General features: G+C 36.6%; 1 protein-coding gene across 1 annotated transcript in view; it reads right to left on the bottom strand.

Moving 5' to 3' along the window:
• Positions 1–21,937, bottom strand: part of HSD17B12 (hydroxysteroid 17-beta dehydrogenase 12) — a 179,734-nt gene that overhangs the window by 39,941 nt on the left and 117,856 nt on the right. Inside the window, exons 5-6 of the mRNA XM_003920012.4 lie at positions 7,396–7,460; positions 6,517–6,561 (exon numbers count right to left, since the gene is read on the bottom strand). Coding sequence (XP_003920061.2) covers positions 6,517–6,561; positions 7,396–7,460 — 110 coding nt within the window. The remainder of the gene's footprint in view (positions 1–6,516; positions 6,562–7,395; positions 7,461–21,937) is intronic.

Below are 21,937 nucleotides of genomic sequence, written 5' to 3'. Positions count from 1 at the left end.
TTCCAGTCCAGCCTGGGCAACATAGCAAGACTCCATCTCTATAAAAAATTTAAAAATTATCCAGCCATGATGGTGCATTCCTATAGTCCCAGCTACTCAAGAGGCTAAGGCAGGAGGATCGCTTGAAACCAGTAGTTCAAGGTTATAGTGAGCTATGATAGTGTCACTGCACTCCATTCTGGGTGACAGAGTCTCAAACACACACACACACAGAAAGGAAGAGTCTAAAAAATTTAATGCTCATAAAGGGAAGACATGCAGTGGGCACAGGACACTCTGGAGGGTTCAGAAAGGCCCCCTACCCACACCCACCCCTAGTAAGAACCTTGGTTGAGCATCTAACAAAGGAAGAACTAAATTGTAAGCTCCTGCTTTAAGTCTTATATTGACCCCCCAAAAAAGTAAAAAATTAAATATAAAAACATTAAATCTCAAACTGACTTTAAAAGAGTAAAAAGAAATTCATATAACCCCCTGCTTGAGATGCTCTTCCCCATTCCCAAATAAAGCAAACAACAAAACACAATGGTATTTCACAGGATGTGAGGAGGTTCTTAATATTATTTCACTTTGGGCCATACCCCCATCCATTTCCTTCTCTGCTCTAAGAAAAAGGTAATAAAGAAGGTCACAACATCCTCTCTATTTGTCAGAATGGTGACCTGGGCATTTCTAAGAGGTTCAGCTGTAGGCAGGGCCATTCTCTAACTTCCACCTCATTCAGTAAGTGCAGTAGCAGTTTTAGGGCCCAGCATCACCCGAAGGAATGGTTTCCACACCTTTCCATAGGCACCACGAACAGTTCAGGTAACACTGTTCGGGCAGTGCTTATCTGAAAAGGAGTTAAGAGTCTAGGGTCTCTCGAGGTCTGAAAATTGAGATTAAAAGAATCAAAGAACGATGTGGCCCAGAAAAGGAAGGCAACCCCAAATTTGGTAGCTGTTAGAAAAAGTGATCTCAAATCAGAAATGAACAGTAAAACAATATCTGTTTTAGAACCTGTCTTTGGACTGCTGTGAGGCTCAGCGTATACCCCGTTTGAAATGAGACCGACATTTGTCTGCCTCTAGAGTTGCGGCACTTCTTCCACTCTCCATGATTTCTCTAATAGCAATCAATAGCAGTTTAACAATTTCATTTGCAAACTCTCAGTATTCTGGGACGGAAATCCCTCCAGGTATAAAACTGTTAACTATTTTTAGAAAAGTGTGGTTCAATATCTTGAGGTTCAGTTGTCTCTAAACTCCACCGTTTCTGGTATAAAGGTCATGGTTCTTGAGGAGAAATAAGATGTATCTTAGATTTTAGTCACAGAGCATCTGCAATCAGAAGAAAGTTCTATCTAGTAGGGCTTCTCTTACAGTTTGAGACTAATCTACCTGCCATACTGGTTACCTACATATAGAGTTTCTACATCACTTAACTGTATGCAGGCTGGGAACAGGAACAAGACTAAATTTATCCCTGAAGGATTTAAGAGTAAAACTGGAAAAGCAGGCAACAAGGCTTCTAAAATCCCTTGTAAAGGGAAAGCCCTTTGAAGTGAGCCACTGAAAGGGAAGAAAGGAATAAACTCAAAATACTGGATACGATTAAAAAGTAAAACAATCGGATGAAACTGGAGAACTAAGTGGCCTGGAAGAGCTGTTTATGATTAAACGTCAAGGTTCTATATTCAAAACTGTTCTGATTAGTATTTCTTCCACAATATTTTTCTGGCCACATTATTACCATTTTATCCAGTGATGACCTGCGATTCCTTGGGGGTCAGGATATTTCATTTCTATCATTTCTCTATTGAAATGTGGAACTTACATGATTTTTTACAATCATCTGACCTACTGATCCAGGACATAAATACGTGGATCTGAAGGAACGTAAAGCCAGGTCATTTAATGTTCATGAAACAGTACAGGCCTCACAGTAAGATGCTGGGGCCCTTCTCAGCAAACATCTCCAAACTAAGGGCACAAGTCCAACGTCACAAGGCCAAGCTGATTTCACCAATCACTCCTGGAACACTCCTCAGCCAGTTATTCCCTGTCATGTGGTTTAGTAAGGAAATAAAACTTGGACCAACATTGATGGTAAGAAGAGGTTGTTCTCTTCCTCATACAGGCCTTTTCTGAGAAATTCACTGTGGCATTAGGCTGCAGACATCCATGCCCTAGTTCCCTGATGTCCAGCCACAATAAAACCTTTGGCGATTTTGTAGCTGCACCAATTTTCATCTTCTTTTAAGTTTCCCCAGGGCTCCAAACAGCCATTGCTACTGAAAATGTGACCCTGGCCCCGGCAACATAACAGAGTCAACTAAAGAATAATAGGTGCAATTCCTCCAAATATATTATAGGGCAAATCACAGCAGCACCAAAGAGCCCTAAACCTGGGAGCGTCACACACAAAATTTCGTCAAGGTGAATGCCTTTCTCTCAGTATAAGCAAGAAAAACACATGCATCATAAAATACGTATTACCATGTCACTCTGCCATTAGAACTGCTTATCTAAACATAGATCAGATCACATCTTACCTCTACTTGAAGGTGTTCTGTGGCTCTCTAGCCTGTTGAGCACAGCACTCAAGGTCTTGCGCAATCACGCCCTAACTTCCCCTTCTTGCCTGCTGGTTAGCCACTGCACATCACTCACCTCCCACTGTTCCAGTCAAACTATTTTCATATCTGAACGGTCACTCATCAACTGTGCTCAGAGATGTTAACTACAGTGATTCTGCATATAGTACAACAAAAACTAATTAGCTAAGCCTCCAGATGGTATTAATTTTATGATCCATTGATTCCATAAGTCTAGAGTTTTGAATTTTCTATTAGAAGTACCGGTCACAAAGATACAGGAAAATACAGATTTATACTAAAGATAAATTAAGGGATGCTTATTTGGCTCCACGAAGAAGTGCTTTAAATAGCAAACTACTTAGTGCTTTTTAAATGGGATTAATTTGCGAAAAAAAAGCTTACGTACAAAAATTTTAAGTAGATATTCAGTTCTGCCAATGATACTTACCATCGATATGGCATGCAAGTGTTTAATAAATTAGCATTTGTCTCCATTAACTCATTTCATGGAAACAAGTATATACGCCAATGTGAATAAAGAAAGAAGAGGAAGAATGAAGAGGTAAGAGAAGCACTTTATAATTTGTCAAAATATTAAAAATGATATCTCATTTTTAGTTCATCATTACATTTAAAACACTGAAAGTTACTCTATGGTGCTCTTCAATTTGTGCTGTTTTATTCATACTTTCCCCATTTGGTGTTTAAGCAGAGACTTAAGGGCACGACCTTGGCTTTCTATCATTAGTATTCTGAAGACTGCCAGCCAACGGATGGCATGTACATGGAGACAGAAGAGGCCAGGGTTTTACACCATAAAGGCATACAAAAACACGTAAGTGAGGATAAGCAGGGGGTTATAATAGAAAATATTAATGAATCTAAAGTAAATGCCTTACACTTTTATCTGACAGAGGAGTTAAAATTATCAGAAGACTAATCTGAAATTAGTATTAACAGTTCTAGAAAACAAAATTGAAGCAAACATATTTTATCATTAACTCAGTACGAGCTACGATGAAACACATGTACATGGTTTTTAACACATTATTTTCAAGCACTTGGCCAAATGAACCAGAAAAAGGTATATCAAAATAATGGTACACATTGGTCATTTCAAAAGGCAAAAATTATAAAATATGTAAGTAGTAGACTAGAAGTGATATGGATTTTGATCAAAAACCTTTGCTTGCTTAAAAAAAAAAGTCATAGTTCTACATATTATTAAAATCTGTATCAGCTCTGAGTTTAAGAACAACAATAACATTTTGAGAGCCCTTATAATGATCTGGGACTATTAGATATATTCCTATTAGCCATGTTTTAAAAGCATCAATTTGGTGCATGAGAGTCTTGCTCCAGACTCACTCACAGATCCACTTGTAATTAGTTTACCTCACTTAAACGGAATCTTACATGAAAAAAAAACTTGGCTAATAACAACAAAGTTAAACAATAAGTTAATCATTTTTTGAATTTCCTTAAACTAGTATATATGAGTTACTGAAAATGGATTTGACTTTCTATGAGTATGTTCAGATTTCAAGTATCTGACACTGCCCATGAGAATCCTGCCTCAGGCAATTATTTTTCACGGTTCTGGTACGTATAACCAAGGTATAGCACAATTTTGTCGTTACCAATACAATATGAGAAAAAATGGTGTTGAGATGCTCATACTCTAAGTATTCCTTCTTTGGGCAGGTATTGGCTTGTTGTCTTTTGTTGGCACATACATGTGACATGACTGTAACACATGCTTAGCAACTAGCAACCAGACGAGTTATTATGAGTGGCTATGGAGAATCACACTCATTACTTTATAGTTCCATATTCCCCATACAATGCTTTACCACAACATTTAAGTTTCTCAACTTAAAAGAATCACGGGGAAGACAAAATGGAAACAATTTATCAGTGACAAATAGCATGTGGATGAAATCTTTGTAAAAATAAATCTCCAGTCTAAGTTTTTGTAGTCCCAGTGCCTACCACAGTGCTTGCATATAGAAGGCATTTAATAAACAGAAAGCATTTAATGAACTACAAAACACTGCTGAAAGAAATCATGGATGACACAAACAAATGGAAACACATCCCATGATCATGGATGGGTAGAATCAATATTGTGAAAATGACCATACTGCCAAAAGCAATCTACAAATTCAATGCAATTCCCATCAAAATACCACCATCATTCTTCACAGAACTATAAAAAACAATCCTAAAATTCATATGGAACCAAAAGAAAGTCCACCTAGTCAAAAAAAAGACTAACCAAAAAGAACAAATCGGGAGGCATCACATTACCTGATTTCAAACTGTTCTATAAGGCCACAGTTGCTAAAAACAGCATGGTACTCGTATGAAAATAGTCACATAGACCAATTGAACAGAATAGGGGCCCCAGAAATAAGCCCAAATACTTACAGGCAACTGATCTTCAACAAAGCAAACAAAAACATAAAGTGGAGAAAGGATACCCTGTTCAACAAATGGTGTGGGATAACTGGAAAGCCACATGTAGGGGAATGAAATTGGATCCCATCTCTCACCTTACACAAAAATCAACTCAAGATGGATCAAGGATGTAAATCTAAGACTTGAAACTATAAAAATTCTAGAAGATATCATTGGAAAAACCCTTCTAGACCTTGGATTAGGCAAGGATTTCATGACCAAGAACCCCAAAGCAAATGCAATAAAAACAAACATCAATACAATAGCTAGGACTTCATTAAACTGAAGAGCTTTTGCACGGCAAAAGGAACATCAGCAGAGTACACAGACAACTCACAAAGTGGGAGAAAATCTTCACAATCTATACATCTGACAAAGGACTAATATCCAGAATCTACAATGAACTCAAGCAAATTAGCAAGAAAAAAACAAATAATCCCATCAAAAAGTGGGCTAAAGACATGAGTAGGCAATTCTCAAGACAATACACAAATGGCTAACAAACATAGGAAAAAATGCTCAGCATCACTAATCATCAGGGAAATGCAAACCAAAACCACAATGCAATTCCTCCTTACTCCTGCAAGAATGGCCATAATCAAAAAATCAAAAAATAATAGAAGTTGGCATGGATGCAGTGAACAGGGAACACTCCTACTCTGCTGGTGGGAATGTAAACTAGCACAACCACTATGGAAAACAGTGTGATGATTCCTTAAAGGACTAAAAGCAGAACTATCATTTGTCCCAGCTATTTCATTACTGGGTATTTTCCCAGAGGAAAATAAGTCATTATACAAAAAAGATACTTGCACATGCATGTTTATAGCAGCACAACTTGGCAATTGCAAAAGCGTGGAGCCAACCCAAATGCCCATCAATCAATGAGTGGAGAATGATATATAATAAATATATATTTATGATGGAATATTACTCAGCCATAAAAAGGAATGAATTAATGGCATTTGTAGCAACCTGAATGAAACTGTAACTCAGGAATGGAAAACCAAACATCCTGTGTTCTCACTCATAAGTGGGAGCTAAGCTATGAAGATGCAAAGGCGTAAGAATCATACAATGGACTTTGGGGACTCGGGAAAACAGTGGGCAGGGGGTGAGGGATAAAAGACTACAAATTGTGTGTAATGTATACTGCTCAGGTGATGGGTGCACCAAAATCTCACAAATCACCACTAAAGAACTTACTTATGTAACCAAACACCACCTATTCCCCAATATCCTATGGAAATAAAAATTAAAAAATAAAACAAAATAAATGAGAAGTAAAATAATACAGGCAGCTGCTTGGTCTTCAGTCCTTTATACTTTCTGAAAAAATAACTTAAGACCACTTTTATCTGGACTGCATGTATCTACATCTAAACAAGAGTGGACTCAGGTGAACAAGCTGATTATGTCAGTGTTTTTAAATAGAAAGAACCAAAAAAAGATAACATCTTTATAAAGAAGCTGCTTACCTTACAAACAGAAAGAATATTAATATTTATCATTTTCTTGATCACCTGCAAAAAAAATTGAGAGTTTTATATATACTTGATCATGAAAGTGACCCCATTAGATATCTACTTAGGTAATCTAGAGAAGCACTGAACATTTCCCCAGATAGTGCAGGGATTTTGGAAGAATGACACGAGTTGGGGTAGAGACAGAATTTATTTTACTCTCAGTGTTACATTTTCCTAAGGCGATAACTGATGCTAACATGCAGAATCCAAAGTATGCATGCAAGTAAAATCTGGAAGTAAAAAGACACATTAAATCTAAAATAAATAGAATACTTTGCAATTTTCTTTCTGCTAGTATAGAGTGTAGAAATCACTGAACCTAGGATTTTCAATAATTTAAAAAATTTTACATAGTCCTTCAATGACATGCTTTTCTCGTTTTCAGTAAAGGATTATGCATGCATCAAGGATGTCACTTTCATTTTGGTAGAGCTGATTTACCTGAATCAACCATGTTGCTGTGTATTAACATATTTGCAATGTTTAAGTTGATGTTTAGAATCCTAAAACTTAAAACAGCTATTTTGATATAACATAAACAAAAATAAGTATAATAACAAAACTGGAGCTATTATTGAATCTGGCACTGTATAAGTGAGGTTATAAATATTTTCTCATTCCATCCTTCTAATATCTCTATGAAGCTGCCCATTTTATGAGCAAGTAAACTGAGACTAAGTAGGGTGAGGCCCATACCCAGGGAACTCAGGTGGTAAGGAGAAGACTTGGGGTGTGAACCGCAGGCAGCTGGACTCCAGTCACAGTATGAATTGTTATACTAATACCTGCATGCATTCTTTTTGTTACCATAACATACAAAGAAAGACTTACATTGTCCAAGTCAGGAACATCCAAAAAGTGTTCAGGATACTCATATGACATTCCCACGTTGTTCACTGAAATAGAACAAGATCATCAGCTGAGTAACATATGTATATTTTAAAGATTTATTAAAATAAAGACATTAAAGATACCAAGACTAAAATGATACATCTAATTATATAAAATACTGTTTATGGCTGGAGTAACCTTTTCTACACCTTTCTATCCAAAATCTATCCGTCCTTAAAAGTCCAACTCAAATGTCTCTTCCTGCATTAAATCTTCCGACAACTAACCTGCCATCCAACAACTGACAGAACTTATACTTGCCTCTCACTTTCCATAGCCCTTTGGGATATGTATATTCTGCCTCTATCATACTGTTATTTGGAGATATTACTTAACTCTTCTCTAGACCTTAAAGTTTCATAGTTTAGTGGAAGGAGTGGAGAACACTGTGGTCCAGGATACTGGAAACTTAAGTTCTAGTTTTAACTGTTTTTAGAAAACGTGTGACTTGGGATAAGTCACGTACTATATGCATCACATTTTGGTTCGCTCCAGAATGAGAGCTCGTTTAATCATTCAACAAATACACGCCATATACATATGAGCAAGACATGTGCTAGGAACTTTAAACGTGGGGGAAAAAGTGTTGGCATCATGGAGCATACAATCTAGTAGGAAAAGAAAGGCATTCAACAAAGAGAATCAAACAATTATTTCATGACAGAGAAGGGTGCCATGGGAGTCTATTCCTGCAGAGCCTGACTTCACTGGAAAGTGAGGGAAGGCTTCTTTCTGGTGGCCAAGGGAGTGGGTCAGACTAAATGCCTTCACTAAACCATCTATCAAAAGTTGAGGTCATGTCTTAATTTTCCTTATACTGCTATCTCCTTCCCTTCCCAAACACCTAACTTAAAGTTGGGGCTACAAGACAATTGGTAAGATATGAATAAACCTATATATATTTAGATACAAGATTTTAATACTCAAATATCCTATGGTTTTCCCTAGCCCTAGAAAGACAAAGACAAACCCAGAATAAGGAACATTTGCAAGAATCAAAAAATAAATAAAGTATCTTGGAATTTATTTTAACTAAATAACTCATGAGATAGACGATCTATCTATCTATATATCTACACTTAATCATCACAACATCCTTATTAGGTAGTTCCTATTATTAGTTTCCTTTTACATATTAGGAAACTGAAGTTCGCAGCAGTTAAATAAATTGTCCAAGGTCATAGAGCAAAGTAGGCAAGGGTTCAAACGCAGGAAATTCAACTTCAGAGACTAGGCTTTTAACCACCATGGTTATATACCTTTATATACCTTTATGCAGTATTCAATTCAGAAAAAAAAAAACCAACACAATAACTGAATAATAAAAATCTCATAGTAATGTTTAACAAAATGATCAAGTATTTAAAAAAGAGAAGTTTCAGTTGCAAGATGATGACATTATGATCACTCTGCCACAGCTTATAAGGAATTATGCCAGATAAACCTGATAGTAGTAATAATAACTTTCCAATAGTCTAAAAAAATTAGCAGTTCAAAGGAACTCAGTGAGGGTTTTCTACTTAATTATAAGCCAATCACTTGAGGCTATAAGTCACAAGATTTTAGTTGCAAAATTTGGTCAGGATGGCTTGAACAATACCACTGAAGCCTGTCAGAAAATATATAAGCAAAAGACAATAACAAAGCAAGCTTTATTTAATTAGGATTCACACTCATCTGAATAGGACTAGTATCTAAACATAATTAATAACAGCAGGTGGAAATCCATTTTTATTTTATTTGATAGGCTCTCCACCCACCAGGGATCCCAAGAGTAAATTCTATAAAAGATCTGTTAACAATTAAGCCCAAACTAGTTGAAGGTAAGGCTTTATGTTCTCTTGACTTTGCTTTAACCACTTACAGAATTATGAAGGATGAATAATTTAGAATAGGACTAAGAGAAATAGCAAAACCCAAAACATCTGTTAAAATATTGCACATAAACAAAATATTCTTTACATCAGTTTAAGATAACAGAGTCTTCACGGAAAGGCTTTGGCAAGTTGTAATATTCATCAGAATTTTTAAAGATTTCATGATGTACAGTAAACTATCTCCCTTCATTCTTCATATCAAGAAAACTTTCTTCAGATTTCCCTCTAGCCCATGGGAATATTAATGCTAAATTTCAAAATGCAAAAAATTAACAGTGTAATTATAAATCTTTTAAAATCCAGATATCATTAAAAAAAAAAATCTGGGAACTTCGCAAGCAGCACAGTTGATTGTAATCTTAACATGTACTATAAGTACAAAGTTAAGCAAAGGAAGTGCCTGAATAACCAAGCAGAGAAGTGTTATTCTGGTTATGGCTGTACTGACAATACAGAGTCTTTAGCTGTGTCTCTGATAATTGAGCAAAAAAAAGCTATCAAAGCTACCTATTCACACAATGAAAATGTGAACATCTATTTAACATAACTCTGTAAGAAAACATATTCAACCAAAAAGTTTCTGCATAGCACAGGAAATAATCAACAGAGTGAATGGGAGAGTATATTTGCAAACTATCCGACAAGGGACTAATATCTAGAATATACAAAGAACTCAAATAACTCCATAGTTTAAAAAACAAATAAACTCATTAAAAGTGGGCTGAGGACATGGATACATATTTCACAAAAGAAGACATACAAATGGCCAGCAGATAAATGAAAAAATGCTCAATATCACTAATCATCACAGAAATCTAAATCAAAATGAAAATGAGATATCACCTTACTCCAGTTAGAATAGCTGTTATTAAAAAGCCAAAATACAACAGATGCTGGCAAGGATGCAGAGAAAGCTGAATTCTTATCCACTACTGGTGGGAATATAAATTAGTATAACCACTATAGAAAATAATATCGAGGTTTCTCAACATATTTTAAATAGAACTTACTATGATCCAACAATCCCACTACTGACATTTATCCAAAGGACAAGAAATCAGTATAGGAAACAGATACCTTCACCCCCATGTTTATTGCAGCACTATTCACAACAGCAAAGATAAGGAATTGACTTAAATGTCCAACAACAAATAAATGGATGAAGAAAAATATAGTATATAAACACAATAAAAGACTATTTGGCCATGAAAAGAATAAAATCCTGTAATTTATAGCAACATGGATGGAACTGGAGGTCATTGTGTTAAGTGAGATTAGCCCGGCACAGAAAGACAAATATTGCACATTCTCATTCATATGTGGGAGCTTAAAAAGTTGGTCTCATGGAGGTAGAGAGTAGAATAATAGATGCCAGAGGGTGGGGTAGGGGTGTGTGTGTGGGGGGGGGTGGGTGGGGGGGGGGATAAAGAGAAGATGGTTAATGAGTATATATAGTTAGATAGAAGGAATAAGTGCTAATGTTCAATAGCAGAGTAGGGTGACTATGGTTAACAACAATGTATTGTTATTTCAAAATGGCTAGAAGAGAGGTCTTGAAATGTTCCCAAAACATAGAAATGATACTCAAAGTGACAGATACTTCAGCCACCCTGACATGATCATTACATATTCTATGCATGTAACCAAATATCACATGTGCCCTATAAATGTGTAGAAATATTAGGTATCAGTTAAAAAAAAAGAGAGAGAAAACCTCTTCAACACTGAGAATTCTAGTCCAAATAAATAAACAGTATCATGAAGAATAGCTATGCTTTTACAAGTAAAAGTACACACAACAAAACAACGTTAAAGCTGGAATAAGGCTGTTAAGAGCACTGAATCCAATTTTACGTGGTGAAGTACACACCAAGGTCACAACGGCAATTTGTCCTCTTGTAGGGATTAGGACTCCTGAATTCCCTTCTGCATTATTAGTTCCACCTTACGCTTGTGGAATGAATGATACCCATAATCTCCCCGCCACAAGTAATCACTTCAGAATGTTCTTATTTAGGAGTACAGAAAAAAACAACTGTTGCTCTCCAATAGTTATTTCCATAAAATGCAGACTAGTGTGAATCTTTTGGAAAAAGCAAACCCACTGCAATTTTATTTTGAGACATCAGGTGGCAGCAATAACCTAATAGCAGACAGAAAGAAAGCTTTCAGGGAATTGCAAAAGGAAGAGAACAGGCTTTGAGTAGGAGTGAAGGATGGAAATACTCCCATTATAATTTAATCTCATTAAGAACGGTGTGCGCAATGCCATCTTTACATATTACAGGATTCATTATAGGATTCACCAAACCAAACAATGGCACACATTGCTCCAACATTATTCAGATAGTTGCAAATCCCTTCTAAGGGATGGTAGCATCTTAAATTAGCATTAAACACGTTTATTAGTGAGTTTTCTTGAATTCTTCAAGTGAGGCGCCCGAGACAGATTTAAACATTTTTTTCAGTGACCCAAAAACCCTTTTTCTCATGTAACACACCATGTCTCTCGGGAAAAAATAGATATCTATGGCATCACAGAATTACCACCACCATCCCAGTCACCATAAGGCACTAGACAGTAACAAAATCTTTCTATTGGTTTCTCACTAGAGGTCTAAGACTGGGAAGTGCCCAACAGAAAAGATGAGGCAGGCAGAGGCGGAGGTGAAAACAGACCAAGAATAATGCCAAATGAAGTGGAAAGAAAAGGTGGTAGAGGGCAGAGGAGCCATCCTCTTAAGAGTTGATCCTTCCAGGGAAGAACTGACAGAGGCCATGCTTGCCTACAATCTCCTTGGCCCCCATCCAGAACCTCAGAAAACATTAATATCATGATGTGTTTCATTTTAAAGACACAGAAAATCCATGGAGTAATTCTGAATGTTTTATATATATATATATATATATATATATATATATATATATATATATGCAAGCACACATATGTAAAATTTCTAAATTATACTACTTAAAAAAATCATTTCCAAATCTCATATTCTAAAAAATATATATATTTACAAGATTTCTGTTTCTTCTACGTTTGTCTGCTGCTGATCTCACTGAACTTAGAACCCTCTCCCAAAGCCAGCTGCTATGGGGCTATAATGACGTCATCAGAAAATTAGATTTTTGGTATCTGGGTTGGGCGTGAGAGAGGAGCAAACAACAATAAATTACTGGAAATTAAAAATCCATTTGAACAAACAATTCTAACAGATACGGGAAACCCCATACAGAGCACCTTCAGCCTGCTTCTTTTTCCAGATTAATCAAAGATATAGGAAATTAAAGTGCTTTAAAAATATGTTGCCTAATGGCTGGGCTTCCCAACATACATCAAATAATGCAAAGTATTCCCCTCTATTTCCTTCTCATTGTGTCAAAGCAGAAAAAGTTTGTTTCAGTGACATTTGTGGTTACAAATGATAATCCAGTTCCAGCACTGAAGAGTTAATAAAATCAGATTTTAAAAATTCTGCTACCTCATTATATTTCAAAACAAACTGAATTTCTAAAATGTAGACTTTAGTAACAGCATTTATACCAAAAGTGGGGAAACTTCCTGTCTTAAGTTTTTGAGCTAAAAGGGTACACACCCGAGTCCTAACAGAACCAGGTTTCAGTTCCAGCTCCACTACTAAAAGCTTCTAACTAGAGACTAATGATTGTCTCATTGTCCTTAGACATAAAATGGGGATAGTAATTTCAGAATTAAATGAAATAACATACAAAGAATATTTAACCCCCATGCCTGGGACACAGTAATATGTTAATAAATGGGAGAGGAACACTTGTTATGGTTGTATGGTCATTTACTCAACAAAAATTTATCACTCTTACTTTGTGCCCAAGCCTAAATGACCCTGCTTTTTATTACATATGACCAGCATCAAAGTGGAGAGATCCTTCTAGAGAGTGGGCTCCGGGTACCAGTTAACCAGAGCTGCTGCTATTTATACTGATTAAATTTCTCCTAATTGCTTCTCTACCCTCTTTATTTCATTTAAGTGGGTCTACTCTTACAGCCTATAGAGTTTGGAAAGTGATGCAAAGTAAATTCCATCTTTGCCTTATTTAACATATTGCTTTAGCTAGCACATGTTCATACTCTGACAGATGATATTTGGAACACCATGTAAAACATTTTGCAAACTTTACAGTTTTCATACATTTGTGGGTAGCAATTTCCAAATAAAAGAGTTTACAAGACTTTAAATTTGCAGTGCTTTAATCAGAAATTGAAAAATTAAGACTGAATCAGAAGCAACACAACAGAACATTTCACTTCCACTGTTTAATTATAAATTGCTAAGTGATCTTCATTTAAAAACTAGCTAAGAGTTGCTATACATAAAATTGGAAGAGGGAATGAAGAAAGATGACATGAAGTTGGTAGTTAAATGTTAGCTGGTGGGAAGAACATTCATCAATTTAATGACGTACAGCTCTATTTACATTTCTGAAATAACAGAGCTAATTACCCAGTTTTAAGTAAAAGGTTCTGCTTTAATTAATACCATTAGTGAGTGGTTTCCAGTAAATGGAAATAAACAAGATTTCTAAAAGTCCTATGCTCACTTTACAAATCCAATCTCAGCCAACGTATCTAATGGAACTACAAGGCACTATACTTAGTCTGATAATGTTTCTGATGAGTTTCCTAGTACATTAAAAAAAAAAAAATCCATGCACCTATTCTGTTTGCCATGATTGGCGACACCAGGCTTCTTCAACATTCAACACAAAGAAGGTTCCCTTCTAGCAAGGAAGGGCATGTATGCCCAGCAACCCAACCACTTGAATCCCTACTTGGCTTTCTCACCACCCTCTTAACATATCACAAAGCTTAATATATCCCAAGGTGAAATCATCATTTTTCTCAACAGACTTTACTCCTGATCCAGGGTTTTTAGTCTTAGGGAAACGATACCCTGTTGCTCAAGTCAGAACCTGGAAGTTGCCAACTGCTAGTCATCTAATTCTGGACGATGTCTAACTCTATAACTGTTTCTTGTCTGTAAAATGAGCATTGATATCAGTATCTACCTTACGGGGTTGTTGAGGATTAAATTTATGCCAGCATGGTGGCTGGCATAAAAGAGTGCTCAATGCATGTTGGTAATAATGATTTTAAAACACAAAGCCATTATTTTTCTTTACTCAAGACCTCTGATGAGGACCCTCATCAGAAAATGGTCCTATTTTTATTTCCTAAATATCCCTCTTAGTCAGTTCACTTCTGCTATCATCCTAATGTAAACTATAATCATCTTATGTCTCACTGCTGAAACAGTCTTACTGACCTCCTCCTATCAATTCTTGTCTTCTTCCATGTGGGAGTCAGAATGCTCTCTAAAATTCTAATATGTTGTCAAGTCATGCTTTACAATTCCAAAATGGTTTCCCACTGTACTTCCAATGAAGTCCAAACTTATTGTCTTGGTCATCTTAGACTTTCATGATCTGGGTCTGCTTAATCTCCAGAACCTCTTGCTATTGTCTCCTTTGAAACCCTTGCTCCAGATTCACAGGGCTTTTGTCAGTTCTTCTGACACACCAAGCACATTCACTTCAGGCCTTTCGTACATGCTGTTTCCTCTACCTGGAAATTCTTCCCGTGTCTATGCTCCCATATTAATCAACCTTCAGGTTTCTACTTACATATTACTTTCTCAGGGATACTATCTGTGACACCCTTAACTTTCTCAGTAACATACTCCTTCATTACATGCAACACGTTACCACTCCTTGTTTGATGGCTATCTTCGATAAAAGCAGAAACAGTGTGTGTTTTGTCTACTGTTGTAGCTCTGGAATTTTACCTGTTTAATGAATTAGTATATGGCTGATTGAATAAATCAATCAGCAAAAAGGAAAGAAAAGGTGCTGTACAGTTAAAATTTTGTCTGATCTTTGTTAATAGGATGGAGGTTCTAAACCATTGGAATTTCCTGATAAGAGTCTTTCTTAATTGTGGCAGGCCCTTGGATCACATCTGTGTTTTTATTTTTAAAACTGATACATATTAACTGTACATGTTTTCAGGGTACATGTGATCATTTTGTACATTCATATAATCAAATCCGGGTAACTGGGATATTTATAACCTTAAATCTTTATCTTTTCTTTTGCCAGGAATATTTGAATTATTCTCTTCTAGCTATTGTGAAATATACAATTTATTATAGGCATCCTATTGATCTAACCCAGATCTTATTTCTTCTATCTAAATGTACATTTGTACCCATTAATCAACCTCTCTTTATCCCCACCCTACCATTCCTAGCCTTGGTAACCACATCTACTCTCTATCTTCATGAGATCTACATTTTTTTTTTTTTGAGATGGAGTTTCACTCTTGTTGCCCAGGCTAGAGTGCAATGGCACGATCTCAGCTCACTGCAACCTCCACCTCCTGAGTTCAAGCGATTCTCCTGCCTCAGGCTACTGAAAGTAGCTGGGATTACAGGCGTAGGCCACCATGCCCAGCTAATTATTTTTATTTTTAGTAGAGACGGGGTTTCACCATGTTGGCAGGGCTGGTCTCGAACTCCTGACCTCACGTGATCCACCCACACCCTGGCCTCCCAAAGTTCTGGGATTACAGGCGTGAGCCACCGCGCCCAACCGGCATCTACTTTTAAGCTCACACATATGAGTTAGAACATGTGATATTTGTCTTTCTGGGCTTAATTTATTTCAGTTAATGTAATAACCTCCACTTCTATCTATGTTGCTGCAAATGACAGGATTTCCAGGGTTTTTGTTAATTGGCTGAATAACATTCCATTGCACATTTATACCACATTCTCTTTATCCATTCATCTGCTGATGGAGGCTCAGGTTGATTCCATATATTGGCTACTGTGAATAGTACTGCAATAAACATAGAGCGCAAAGATCTCTTCAATATATTGCTTTTCTTCCTTTTTGATATATACTCAGTAGTGAAATCAAGATGACCCAGGATTGGACACCAGAAAGACCAACTATGTGACTAAAGAAAAAAGAGGAGGATTGGAGATCAAAAAGAGGAGGATTGGAGATCAAGTTAAACCACATGGACAATAATTCAATCAATCATGCCTACTGGGATGATGAAACTCCCCAGTAAAAACTCTAGACACTGAAGCCCGGTGGAGCTTCCTGGTGGGTGAACACAAGGATGTACCTGGAAGGTAAGGTGGCCGGACTCCACCAGGACAGGGCATAGAAGCTCTGTGTTGGAGACTCCCCCAGACATTGCCCTATGTGTCTCTTCATTTGATTGATTCTGACTTTTGTCCATCATAATGAAACTACAAGATCATAAGTATAGTGCTTTCTTGAGTTCCATGAATTGCTCTAGCTAATTACCAAACCTAACGGGGTCATATGAACCCATGAATTTGTAGCCAGTTGGTCAAAAGTGCAGATGGTCTCAAGATCTCCAAAGTTGTGGCTAGGATGTGAAGTGAGGGCAGTTTTATTGGGGGCTGTGTTCCTTAACCTGTGGAGTCTGTGGTAACTCTTGGTGGTTAGCAACAAAATGTGATTGCAGTATTACAAAAGGGAAGTTTTTGAAGTGTTTAATACCCTTAGAAAGCACAAAAGTTATTATTCCCGCCCTTTCCCCAAACTATCATCCCATCATGCTCCTATAATCCCTTCCTATATACCTATATAACAGCCTCTCCTCTTTTTTAAGGGGCCTGAGGCAGGAGAATTGCTTGAACTCAGGAGGTAGAGGTTGCAGTGAGCTGAGATCGTGCCACTACACTCTAGCCTGAGCAATAAGAGCGAAACTCCATCTCAAAAAAAAAAAAAAAATGTAAATCTCATGAAGATAGAGAGTAGATGTGGTTACCAAGGCTAGGAATGGTGGGGTGGAGATAAAGAGAGGTTGACTAATGGGTACAAATGCACATTTAGATAGAAGAAATAAGCCTGATCCTTATATACTGGGCTACAGAAAAAATAGGGGAGTAGGGGATAATAATTCCAAGTACATGAAGTTTACCTTTGGTGCTCTCTCAACATAATTTTATTTTGTCCTTCTGCGTGTCTCCATCACTGCATCCCACTGATTACCAACCTATCACACAGTTTCCTTTTTTAAGACTTTCTCCATTTTAAAATGATTTTTCTATGTCTATCACTAACTAAAACAGCCAACTGATCCAGCAAAAAGTAGACAGGTAATAAACTGAATACACTAGTCCCAGTAAGAATTAAATGACAGATGCCATTAGCCCTTTAGAGGTATTTACATTTCAAATGAGAGCAATTTAAAACAAATTTCTAATTTGCAACATTAAGAACAGCAAGAACAGAATCCGTAGCATTATGTATTTCTAAAGCCTCTGAAGAAATAAGACTCTTTTATTTCTAACTTCCTTAATCAACTGGGACTGGGAAGCTGCATAAATTCCTAGTATGCTCCATTTCCCTTCCTTCTAAGCAATCCTAGACAAATTTTCCTCAGCATCGTTCCTGTAGTGCCTTGGTTCTCTCTCCTAGGCCTTATCTATTCCTCTTCCTTTGCTTCTCTGGGGACGAAATTATAAGGAAACCATCTCTGGATCCCAAACCAATTAAGTAGGAGTTTGCCATTTGGAAGCTAACTAGTCCTTTCCCCAAGTAGCTAATAATACCCTTGGGTCTTTTGCTAAGAAACTTTGAAAATGTAGGTACACACAAAGACAGAGTTATTCTGATCTTAACTCTGATGAGTATCTCTGCTCAAACTATCTTTTAGTTTAATAAATAAAATACTTGTATTCAACTATTCCCTATCCCAGAAACTTCTGGGAAACACTAGGTTTTTGGGAGAAAAATGCAACACAATTGCATCCCCCAAACAATAAGGTTTAATAAGGAAAGTGGTTGTTGCCTGGGCAAGGATAACAAAGAGTTTGCATTCAGCTGAAAAAGGAAGGACACTAATTAAAAAATAATTCACCAAGAACATTAGTGGAACAAGTGTTCACTTATAAAGGGCACAGGAAGAAAAGAGAATAATAAGTTCTATTCCAGCTTTGGCAATCAGTGATTCTTTGCAATCAACTGACTTTTATTATCTACACATGTTGTTAAAATGAGGCCTCTTAAAATTATGAGCAATGCATATGGACAGGATCAAAAAAGTCAAGGGATGACAAAAGTCCTGAATGCACTAAGCCAGTATGGCAACACAGGTCACCTTGTAGTCAGGAATACAACTTACATATACCATAACATTATGAGCAGAGAAGACTTTGAGAGCATTTGGCATGGGAAAATTCTTGTCCAGAGTGCATTAAAAGCTTGAATAAAGCTATGATTAGTTTTTAAAAATGAATCACAAACTAAGTAGCTATATTTTTCCAAGAGGACCTTTCTTTCTACTTCTATAATATAGAATCTCACAAAGTTAAAAAAGTCATAGTGGTGGAATTTGCAAAAAGTATTGTCTGTGGCATATTTCAAATCCAAGCCTACTCCTTTGGCCTTGGTAAATTATGCCTCCCTGAGATGTATTGTGCAAAGTCCTTCAAACTAATCTGGAGCACACATGAGAGTCTCTCCTAAGGAATCAAGTAAGCATTACAGCAATCACACTTTGTTAACCAACTGTTTGCTTATTCAAAACAGTAAAGATGTCATTTTCTCTAAATAGCTGAAGTTTTATAAGCTTTCCGAAATCTGTATTTCTTGGCATTTGCCTGAAAGAAGATAGTAGATGCTTAGTTTTTTTATGTAAGAATCCAACTTCTCAACCTTAAGCATTTATAGTTTCATCAAGTTACGGTGACTTTTCAGTATAAATTCACAGAATTCATGGCTGTTTCCTTTCCACTTACCTTACCTGAAAACTTGATGTTTCCTTCATGACTAAGGGTTTCAGCATTTTCCTTAATAATTCTGAAAATGCTAATTTTCTTTATTAAGCACTGACTATTTGGTGCTTAACACTATTCAAACAAATTGGGTATACCTGGTGATTTATTTTTCTTTTTATCCTTACTAGTTTCATTAAAACTTGGTAGAAAAAAAAATCTTTCCTATGACTTACTATGGATTGCTAGGTCTTACTAGAAATCAATCTATACATAGAATATTTTAGGAAATGTTCTAAAAGTGAGACTTGCATCACTTTTAGAAGCAGAGTAAGGAGACTATTTTGCCCTTACTAGACAGAGGTTAAGAGTATGTGGGATCTGGATGGAGATGAAGAAGAGAAGAAATAAGTTGATGGAGCTAGAAATTCAGGTAATCATAAGAGAAAGAAAACATCAGACCTCCCCACAACAAGTTCTAAAGGGTTATACCCACACTAGTAAAGAACCATAAGATTAAAACTGAAATACGACCTGGTAATAAAATTTAGCTCGCAGAAGTGTTTTAGTAGTTCCCTCAAAAATCTTGAGAAATTAAAATTACAACCCAAGTGTAAAATATTTGCTAATAAATGTCAATAATAATTACATAAATCTTATGATTAAGGAGACATTTGTGGTAGAGTAGGAAGAAAACTAAACTTACAGCCCAGCTAATGAGATAATGTATGCAAAAGTTCAACTATACACTTTAAAGGATTATGTAAACATTAGCTATAATTATTTTTATTATTGATTTGCAACCAACTAGAAATCAAAATCAAAGTTGTATACCTTTCAATAAGTATCCAATCTGAACTGTTTAAAGACAGTATAACTTTAAAGCAGGGTTTCTCAACCTCAGCACTACTAACATTTTGGACTGATCATTCTTTACCGTGGGAGGCTGTCCTATACACATTGTAGGATGCTGAGTAGCATCCTTAACATTTACCCACTAGGAGACAGTAGAACCACCCTCCCCTAGCAAAGGACAATCAGAAATGTCTCTGAACATTGCCGTACACTGCAAAATTGTCCTTGCTTAAGAACCACTGCTTAAAATCATAAGAAAAATCAAGAAATTATACTTGCGATTCTCTCATATAAACTGAGGATGAGAGATGGCCAAGGTGAACTAGAGCTGAGATGTCAAATACAGTAACCAATGGCCACATGTGGCCACTGAGCACTGAAAGTGTGGCTAGTCTGAATTGATATATGCTATTAAGTGAAAAACACACACTTAATATCAAAAACTTGGTATTAAAAGAATGCAAAATATTTTAAATTTTTTTGTATTGATTATATATTGAAACATTAATGTTTTAGATATAGTAGGCTAAAATAAAGTACATTAAAATTAACTTCACCTGTTTTTTACTTTAAAAAAAATGTGGCTACTAGAAAAGCTACAATTACTATGTGGCTTATGTTACATTTCTATTGGACAGTGCTGAGTTCATGCAGAAAACTATTCCCCACTTCACGCTATCCATTCCAGGCAGCCTTTGATGAGAAGGAAGGGAACTCAAGAGCTCTGTCTTCAGTTTTCTCTTTACATTATCTCGATGCTCCTTGGATGATCTCCAGGCCCACTGCTTCAATGCAATTACTATTCATACATGACTAATCTCCAAACTGTATCTGTAGAACAAAGCTCTACTGAAACATATATATATATATATCCAACTATCAACAAGCCAATTTAGACATCTTAGAGGAACCCCAGACTTAAATGACCTTCAATCCCCAAAAGGCTCCTCCTCAAGGATTCTCCAGGTTTGTAAATGGCAGTGTTGATACAGATGCTCAAGCTAGAACCTAAAAGTCATCCATCAATTCTCTCTTCTCCTTCTTCCCACTTGGAAACTCTTATAAAGTCCTGTTTTGTCTACTTCCTAAATGTTTCTGGAATCCTCCTTTTCCTACCCCTCTGGCTAGGCCAAGTTACCATTATTTTTTCCTGTACCAACTCCCCTGTCCCCCATATACTCTTATTACACTCTATCCTTCCCTATTCAAAACACTTATCCCATAGATAACTGTTTTGTTCTGTGTTATCTTTCCTATTAGAACATTATATTACATAAATAATGCAGTATAGTTTTCTCTTTTTTTTTTGAAATAGAGTCTCACTCTGTCACCCAGGCTAAAGGGCAATGCTGTGATCTCGACTCACTGCAACCTCTGTCTCCCAGGTTCAAGAGATTCTCTTGCCTCAGCCTCCTGAGTAGCTGAGACTACAGGTATGTGCAAGCCTGCACAGCTAATTTTTGCATTTTTAATAGAGATGGGGTTTCACCATGTTGGCAAGGTGGGTCTTGAACTCCTGACCTCAGGTGATCCGCCTGCCTTGGCCTCCCAAAGTGCTGGGATTACAGGCATGAGCCACCGCGCCCAGCTCCGTTATTGCTTTCTTGTTCATTGTTATATCTCTAGTTCACTGATTGATGAATGAATAAATGAATGAATGAATGAATAAAGAGGGACACAAATTGTTAACTAACTGCAACTTACTAAAGAACTAGGCTATTAAAACAATGGTTCATTAGCCTATGAGGCTTGGGAAAATATCAGTCCTTATATCTAAATATCAGTGCTTATGTAACAATACAAGTGCTAGGATTCTAGAAATGGGGAAAAAGTGTTTAGAGATCTGCTTTCCTGCATGCTCATCCTTAACAGATCTATCATGCCTAAACTCATATTGAAGCCCTTCCACAGAGCGGGCAGGAAAGAACAGCTAAAGAGTGCCTTGTACAA

The sequence above is a fragment of the Saimiri boliviensis genome, chromosome 6 (genome assembly GCF_048565385.1).
Source record: "Saimiri boliviensis isolate mSaiBol1 chromosome 6, mSaiBol1.pri, whole genome shotgun sequence".
Classification (NCBI taxonomy): Eukaryota; Metazoa; Chordata; class Mammalia; order Primates; family Cebidae; genus Saimiri; species Saimiri boliviensis.
Note: the sequence above shows the minus strand (reverse complement) of the source record. Positions and strands in the feature narration are given on the sequence as shown.